Source organism: Bos indicus, chromosome 20, assembly GCF_029378745.1.
Source record: "Bos indicus isolate NIAB-ARS_2022 breed Sahiwal x Tharparkar chromosome 20, NIAB-ARS_B.indTharparkar_mat_pri_1.0, whole genome shotgun sequence".
NCBI classification, from domain to species: Eukaryota; Metazoa; Chordata; class Mammalia; order Artiodactyla; family Bovidae; genus Bos; species Bos indicus.
Window position 1 is genome coordinate 8039616 of NC_091779.1, and position 8840 is coordinate 8048455.

General features: G+C 42.7%; 1 protein-coding gene across 1 annotated transcript; it reads left to right on the forward strand.

Annotated features, from left to right (window-relative positions):
• The first annotated feature begins 6394 nt into the window (after positions 1 to 6394).
• On the forward strand, positions 6395 to 7555 carry LOC109575003 (calmodulin-1-like). Its single transcript, XM_019983070.2, has one exon. It carries the CDS (start codon positions 6468 to 6470, stop codon positions 6915 to 6917), a length of 450 nt encoding a protein of 149 aa, XP_019838629.1. The 5' UTR covers positions 6395 to 6467; the 3' UTR covers positions 6918 to 7555.
• The last annotated feature ends 1285 nt before the right edge of the window (positions 7556 to 8840 follow it).

Sequence of the window (8840 nt, forward strand, 5' to 3'; positions counted from 1 at the left end):
TTTGTAAGGCCTCCCCAGACAGCCATTTTGCTTTTTTTGCATTTCTTTTCTATGGGAATGGTCTTGATCCCTGTCTCCTGTACAATGTCACGAACCTCATTCCATAATTCATCAGGCACTCTATCTATCAGATCTAGGCCCTTAAATCTATTTCTCACTTCCACTGTATAATCATAAGGAATTTGATTTAGGTCATACCTGAATGGTCTAGTGGTTTTCCCTACTTTCTTCAATTTAAGTCTGAATTTGGCAATAGGGAGTTCATGGTCTGAGCCACAGTCAGCTCCTGGTCTCGTTTTTGCTGACTGTATAGAGCTTCTCCATCTTTGGCTGCAAAGAATATAATCAGTCTGATTTCAGTGTTGACCATCTGGTGATGTCCATGTATATAGTCTTCTCTTGTGTTGTTGGAAGAGGGTGTTTGTTATGACCAGTGCATTTTCTTGGCAAAACTCTATCAGTCTTTGCCCTGCTTCATTCCGTATTCCAAGGCCAAATTTGCCTGTTACTCCAGGTGTTTCTTGACTTCCTACTTTTGCATTCCAGTCCCCTATAATGAAAAGGACATCTTTTTTGGATGTTAGTTCTAAAAGGTCTTGTAGGTCTTCGTAGAACCGTTCAACTTCAGCTTCTTCAGCGTTACTGGTTGGGGCATAGACTTGGATTACTGTGGTACTGAATGGTTTGCCTTGGAAACGAACAGAGATCATTCTGTCGTTTTTGAGATTACATCCAAGTACTACATTTTGGACTCTTTTGTTGACCATGATGGCCACTCCATTTCTTCTGAGGGATTCCTGCCCGCAGTAGTAGATATAATGGTCATCTGAGTTAAATTCACCCATTCCAGTCCATTTCAGTTCGCTGATTCCTAGAATGTCGACATTCACTCTTGCCATCTCTTGTTTCACCACTTCCAATTTGCCTTGATTCATGGACCTGACATTCCAGGTTCCTATGCAATATTGCTCTTTACAGCATCGGACCTTGCTTCTATCACCAGTCACATCCACAGCTGGGTATTGTTTTTGCTTTGGCTCCATCCCTTCATTCTTTCTGGAGTTATTTCTCCACTGATCTCCAGTAGCATACTGGGCACCTATTGACCTGGGGAGTTTCTCTTTCAGTATCCTATCATTTTTGCCTTTTCATACTGTTCATGGGGTTCTCAAGGCAAGAATACTGAAGTGGTTTGCCATTCCCTTCTCCAGTGGACCACATTCTGTCAGACCTCTCCACCATGACCCGTCCGTCTTGGGTTGCCCGACGGGCATGGCTTAGTTTCATTGAGTTAGACAAGGCTGTGGTCCCAATGTGATTAGATTGACTAGTTTTCTGTGAGTATGGTTTCAGTGTGTTTGCCCTCTGATGCCTTCTTGCAACACCTACCTTCTTACTTGGGTTCCTCTTACCTTGGGCGTGGGGTATCTCTTCACGGCTGCTCCAGCAAAGCGCAGCCATTGCTCCTTACCTTGGACGAGGGATATCTCCTCACCGCCGCCCTTCCTGACTTTCAATCTGGGATAGCTCCTCTAGGCCCTCCTGCGCCCGCGCAGCCACAGCTCCTTGGACGTGGGGTTGGTCCTCCTGGCCACCACCTCTGGCCTCGGTCGTGCGGTTGCTCCTCCCCGCCGCTGCCCTTGGCCTCGGGCGTAGGGGTGTGGGGTATCTCCTCCCGGCCGCCCCCCTGACCTCGGATGCGGGGTAACTCCTCTTGGCTGCCGCCCTTCGGGCATGGGGTCCTCCCAGCTTCTGCCCCTGACTTCGGACGTGGGGTGGCTCCTCTGGGCCGTGCTATGGCGGTCCGTCGCAGCCGCCTGAATTCTCCAAGCCAGGCTTCAGCAATATGTGAACCGTGAACTTCCTGGTGTTCAAGCTGGTTTTAGAAAAGGCAGAGGAACCAGAGATCAAATTGCCAACATCCGCTGGATCATCGAAAAAGAAAGAGAGTTCCAGAAAAACATCTATTTCTGCTTTATTGACTATGCCAAAGCCTTTGACTGTGTGGATCACAATAAACTGTGGAAAATTCTGAAAGAGATGGGAATACCAGACCACCTGATCTGCCTCTTGAGAAATTTGTATGCAGGTCAGGAAGCAACAGTTAGAACTGGACATAGAACAACAGACTGGTTCCAAATAGGAAAAGGAGTACGTCAAGGCTGTATATTGTCACCCTGTTTATTTAACTTCTATGCAGAGTACATCATGAGAAACGCTGGACTGGAAGAAACACAAACTGGAATCAAGATTGCCGGGAGAAATATCAATAACCTCAGATATGCAGATGACACCACCCTTATGGCAGAGTGAAGAGGAACTCAAAGGCCTCTTGATGAAAGTGAAAGTGGAGAGTGAAAAAGTTGGCTTAAAGCTCAACATTCAGAAAACGAAGATCATGGCATCCGGTCCCACCACTTCATGGGAAATAGATGGGGAAACAGTGGAAACAGTGTCAGACTTCATTTTCTGGGCTCCAAAATCACTACAGATGGTGACTGCAGCCATGAAATTAAAAGACACTTACTCCTTGGAAGGAAAGTTATGACTAACCTAGACAGCATGTTCAAAAGCAGAGACATTACTTTGCCAACAAAGGTTCGTCTAGTCAAGGCTATGGTTTTTCCTGTGGTCATGTATGGATGTGAGAGTTGGACTGTGAAGAAGGCTGAGCACCGAAGAATTGATGCTTTTGAACTGTGGTGTTGGAGAAGACTCTTGAGAGTCCCTTGGACTGCAAGGAGATCCAACCAGTCCATTCTGAAGGAGATCAGCCCTGGGATTTCTTTGGAAAGACTGATGCTAAAGCTGAAACTCCAGTACTTTGCCCACCTCATGTGAAGAGTTGACTCACTGGAAAAGACTCTGATGCTGGGAGGGATTGGGGGCAGGAGGAGAAGGGGAAAACAGAAGATGAGATGGCTGGATGGCACCACTGACTCGATGGACGTGAGTCTGGGTGAACTCCAGGAGTTGGTGATGGACAGGGAGGCCTGGCATGCTGCTATTCATGGGGTCGCAAAGAGTCGGACATGACTGAGCAACTGATCTGATCTGATCTGACTGTAGTTCAATTAAAATTATTTGTATTTGCATACTTCATTAAAAAGTGTCAAAATAATTTTCACTTTACTTTCTGTTTATCTGTCATAAATTAACAATAGACGATTGTCATGGAGGGTCAGCGTAGTATCTCACAAGTATAGATTCAAGTCTATTGCTTTTCAGTGTGCAGCACCTTCATGATACATAGTTAATCATCCATGAGTTGTTGACGATAGAATGCACCTAATTAATTTATGTATATTTACACATATGGCAAACACTGTGCTGCTGCTGCTGCTGCTAAGTCGCTTCAGTCGTGTCCGACTCTGTGTGACCCCATAGACGGAAGCTCACCAGGCTCCCCTGTCCCTGGGATTCTCCAGGCAAGAACACTGGAGTGGGTTGCCATTTCCTTCTCCAATGCATGAAAGTGAAAAGTGAAAGTGAAGCCTCTCAGTCGTCTCTGACTCTTAGCGACCCCATGGACTGCAGCCCACCAGGCTCCTCCATCCATGGGATTTTCCAGGCAAGAGTACTGGAGTGGGGTGCCATTGCCTTCTCCAAAACACTGTGAAGGTGTCAGTAAAAAGGAAATAGAATACATACTTTCAGATAAATAGTAATTCACAATTTAACCAAGTGGCACCAGCAATACTGCTTCAGGATTAGTGTCTGAGACTCACAACAGCACCCAGCAAGAATTGTAACAGTTTCTCTGAGAGTGGAGTTGAGAAGAAATAGGTGATGGGGTCAAGTCTCCATGTGGGGAGAGCAGATTTGGATGAGGAAAGGAAGAGGTTTTCCCAGGCTCTGGACAGTCATGGAGTAAGGGAATGGGGCAGAGCTGGGTTAGGAAGTGAAAAATAACCCTTCTGATTGCTAGTGACAAAAGCTTGACTCCAGCTGGTCTAAGTCACAAAGGACACCAGAAAGTCCAGGGGCTCAGATAGCTCCAGGCACAACTGGATTCGATTCCCAGTCATTCTCCAGCTCTGCTTTCTACGGAGTGGGTTCTATTCTCAGCTAGGCTTTCCTGAGGTTATGGCAAAGAGAGATCCTGGCAGCTCTGAGCTCACAACCTGAAGAATGTAACCCCAACAGAAAAACAGCTCCTCAGTGCAAGCAAAAGTCCCAGAATTAATACTGACTGGCCTGGCTCAAGTGACAAGTTCACTGCTGGCCAGGCGTGGGTCATGTCCCAGCATGGAAGCCAGTGAATGGGATTATATATGGCTCCAAAAGGAAGAGAGCGATTCTATTTTTAAAACAGGTACCTTGGGGTGGGAAAAAGAAACAGAGGGGACACGAGGACAAGACAAGACTGAATAAACCCGTTCTTATTTTCCAACTTCGGCTGCAATTCGTCCTCGCAAACCAAGAGTGAAATGTTTTCATGCCAAAATGCTTAGAAGGCTTTAATTCAGAGTTTCTCAACTTCTAAAAAATTATCATTCATTAAAGACCTTTAAAGACATTGTTTTGCCAATTGTTCCTTATGAAATTCTAATATCTGTGTTATATTAGATATACAGATATACAGTTCATGCAGTATATGTATATCTGGGCTTCCCACATGGTGCTAGTGGGAAAGAATCCACCTGCCAATACAGGAGACCTAGAGCTAAGGGTTCAATCCATGGGTGAGGGAAGCTCTTCTGGAGGAGGGCATGGCAACCCTCTCCAGTACTCTTGCCTGGAGGGTCCCATGGACAGAGGACCCGGTGGGCTACAGTCCATAGGGTCGTGAAGAGTTAGACATGACTGAGCGTAGCTTGCAAGCAAGCACATGCTTTATACATAGGACAGTGTTAGTCACTCAGTCCTATCTGACTCTTTGTGACCCCATGGACTGACTCTATGTAGCCCACCAAGCTCTTCTATCCATGGAACTCTCCAGGCAAGAATACTGGAGTGGGTTGCCATTTCCTTCTCCATACATAGAAAGAGCAAGCATAAACCTCTTCCTTTTATCTAATGCAGAGTTATGAATGACACAATTTTAAGGTACATTTTAAATTCAAAATCAAAGCTATTAACCTTTATAACTTTGCTGTTTAACTTCTAATATAGTTTTATTTGCTTCTGTACTGTAATGTATCAAATTATATATAGATACTGGCAATTTTTAGAACTACATGTTAATAATAACAGTGTAATCAATTTAAAAACAAATCATTCAAAAAGGGTTATTTTTTTCAGTGATAGAAAAACAATTAAAAAAAAATTAAATTTCCTAAACATTAAATTTTAACTTCTGTTTGATATGAGAAAATGGCTTTTAACCTAACTAGATGTTAGATACTTATTCAATTATTGTTGACAGTTTTTCTTGTCAACAGTTGATGTAGTTAATTTGTTGGCTAACTTTTATAGAATTAAATAGTAAGTATAAATCATTTTTATTTACTTCTCAAAGTTCAAATCCTATAGAAAGCAGTGAGCATCACACACAGACAATAGCCTCAAGGCTGTCTGTGGCACGTGCAGGCCACCCCTTCTAATGTGACTTTGAGATTGAGTCCTCAGTCTCTATCAGTCAAGACAAACTCTCCAATCACAGCCATCTAGTCGCCATAGATGTAGTACAGATTTTTGCAATAGTGATCTAGCAGACATTTATGTACCTTTCATGACTGTGGCAATGCTGCTTATATGACACCAAGAAAGGTCGACAAGAGAAATTAATATTAAGGAATACAAATATTCCAACCCTGAGAAAGGTTGACTTTTGAAGGGTCAGAAATCACTGTGATGTTACTTTTTGCTCACCCCCACCCTGCCTCGAATCAGTTTTCACCCCCTTGAGGGCACTATCACTCCCTCTGAGGATGGATGTACTTGCTGTTGTTATTTAGTCGTTAAGTTGTGACCGATTCTTATGCGACCCCATGGACAGTAGCCCGCCAGGCTCCCCTCTCCATGGGATTTTCCAGGTAAGAATACTGGAGTGGGTTGCCATTTCCTCTTCCAGGGGATCTTCCCAAACCAGGGATTGAACCTGAGTCTCCTGGATTGGTGGGCGGATTCTTTACCACTGCAGCACCTGGGAAGCCTTTGTCTTCTAGTAAAGTTCACTTATTGATTCAGATTTTCCCATACCAACAGTGTTTATCTTTCCCATGAGAGATTCTCAAGTATTTGGAAACAGATGTTATATTCCCATACTGAAAGTCTCCTCTAAATATTTCCTTTTTAAGGCTTAACTCAACCACAGTTTCCTTGAACTGGCACCCATTTGACTCAGTTCCCCTGTTGCACTGGGTGTCCTTTGGGGACAGACGCCATGCCTTGTTTACCAGGCTGCTTGCTCTGTTGGGATCCACTCCAACTTGTTCTTAAAGTGAAGTATCTATGAGTCCAAGTGGAGCGAGCGAGCTGAGTGGTTGTGTGATTGCGTCCCGGAGACCTGTAGCGCTTGCAGCATGGCTGACCAACTGACTGAAGAGCAGATTGCAGAATTCCAAGAAGCTTTTTCACTATTTGACAAGGATGGTGATGGAACTATAACAACAAAGGAATTGGGAACTGTAATGAGGTCTCTTGGGCAGAATCCCACAGAAGCAGAGTTACAGGACATGATTAATGAAGTAGATGCTGATGGTAATGGCACAATTGACTTCCCGGAATTTCTGACAATGATGGCAAGAAAAATGAAAGATACAGACAGTGAAGAAGAAATTAGAGAAGCATTTCGTGTGTTTGATAAGGATGGTAATGGCTATATTAGTGCAGCAGAGCTCCGCCATGTGATGACAAACCTTGGAGAGAAGTTAACAGATGAAGAGGTTGATGAAATGATCAGGGAAGCAGATATTGATGGTGATGGTCAAGTAAACTATGAAGAGTTTGTACATATGATGACAGCAAAGTGAAGACATTGTACAGAATGTGTTAAATTCCTTGTACAAAATTGTTTATTTGCCTTTTCTTTGTTTGTAACTTATCTGTAAAAGGTTTCCCCCTACTGTCAAAAAAAAATATGCATGTATAGTAATTAGGACTTCATTCCTCCATGTTTTCTTCCCTTATTTTACTGTCATTGTCCTGAAACCTTATTTTAGAAAATTGATCAAGTAACATGTTGCACGTGGCTTACTCTGGATATATCTAAGCCCTTCTGCACATCTAAACTTAGATGGAGTTGGTCAAATGAGGGAACATCTGGGTTATGCCTTTTTTTTTTTTTTTTTTGAGTAGTTTTCTTTAGGAACTGTCAGCATGTTGTTGAAGTGTGGAGTTGTAACTCTGCGTGGACTACGGACAGTCAACAATATGTACTTAAAAGTTGCACTATTGCAAAACGGGTGTTTTATCCAGGTACTCGTACACTATTTTTTTGTACTGCTGGTCCTATACCAGAAACATTTTCTTTTATTGTTAACTTGCTTTTTAAACTTTGTTTTAGCCACTTAAAGAAAATCGGCTTATGGCACAATTTGCCTCAAATCCATTCCAAGTTGTATATTTGTTTTCCAATAAAAAAATTACAATTTACCCAAAAAAAAAAAAAGTGAAGTATCTATATCTGAACATAGTATCTGACACAGAGTCAAGGAAGGCAATCTTCCCTTGTTTGGGATGGTACTCCTTTATTAGCAGAGTCAAAGATGACACCAGGGCTGCTGGATGGCTTGCTGATGCCTATTCAGTCATGACTGAGACCCTAAAGCCTTTCTTCACAGACACGCTGACATGCTGATTTCCTCCTCCCTTTAGTTCCGGTTTTCTGAGATCTGTGTGTGCTTTGCATTCACACTTATGCATTTATGTTAGACTCTTCCCAATACTCCCTTATGTTGAGACATTTGAAGATTCCAATTTGGTTATCCAACTCACTTGGTCATTCATCAGTTATACTTGCTTTTCTAAACAGTTTTTTTTTTTTTCCCCTAAAAGTTAATAAGAATGGAACATCAGTATGAGGAAAAAAAGAGGCACATTTTCCATCCCTAGAGCTACGATAAGTGCTGAGCCTGGGTTCATGAAGTTTGCATCTAGGCTTCTTTCTGCAGGGGAGGTTTGCATCCTCCTCCATGCATCTCCCATTCCACAAAGGGAAAGGATCTAAAAGGGTCATCGAGGGACTTACCCAGGGTCCAGGAGCTAAGACTCCGTGCTCCCAATGCAGGGGGCCTGAGTTTAATCCCTGGTCAGGGAACTAGATGCTACATGCCACAACCAAGAGTTTGCATGCCACAGCTAAAAGATACCTCATGCCATAACTAAAGACCCCGTGCAGTCAAATAAATATGGATTAAAAATTTTCAAATTGTCTATATAAATGAAAGATCCATCTCAGGAGTTTCCCCACACTGACTTTTCCAAAGTAAAATATACTTAGCACTTGAGATCTAATGACCTAGTATGTGTCACTGTACTTTGTAAATTTTGAAGGTTATTGGAGTAGCAGAATCTCATAAAAATACAGAACTTTGTCATTTTTAAGCTCATAGTACATGAACTATTTTATCATTTTGGCCATATTAACATATGTTTACAATGTGACATCAAACACTGAATCAACAGCATAATTCTGGAGGAAAAAAGAGCTTGCTACTGATACTCTCTAAAATGAAGGCAAAAGAGTGTTTCTGACTTGAATGATTCGGACATTTGGTCCAAACCTTGGTTCAGCGAGAATAGACCTGGCTTATGAGAGTTAATTCGTACCATTTGGAGGCTAAAGTAGTTATAAAGCTGCTTTGGAATGTCCTAAATTGTGCCTAAGAGACCTGTTTTTGACAGATGTGTTCATGTAGTCCAGTCAATTGGCATATGGAATTTTTATGTACAAG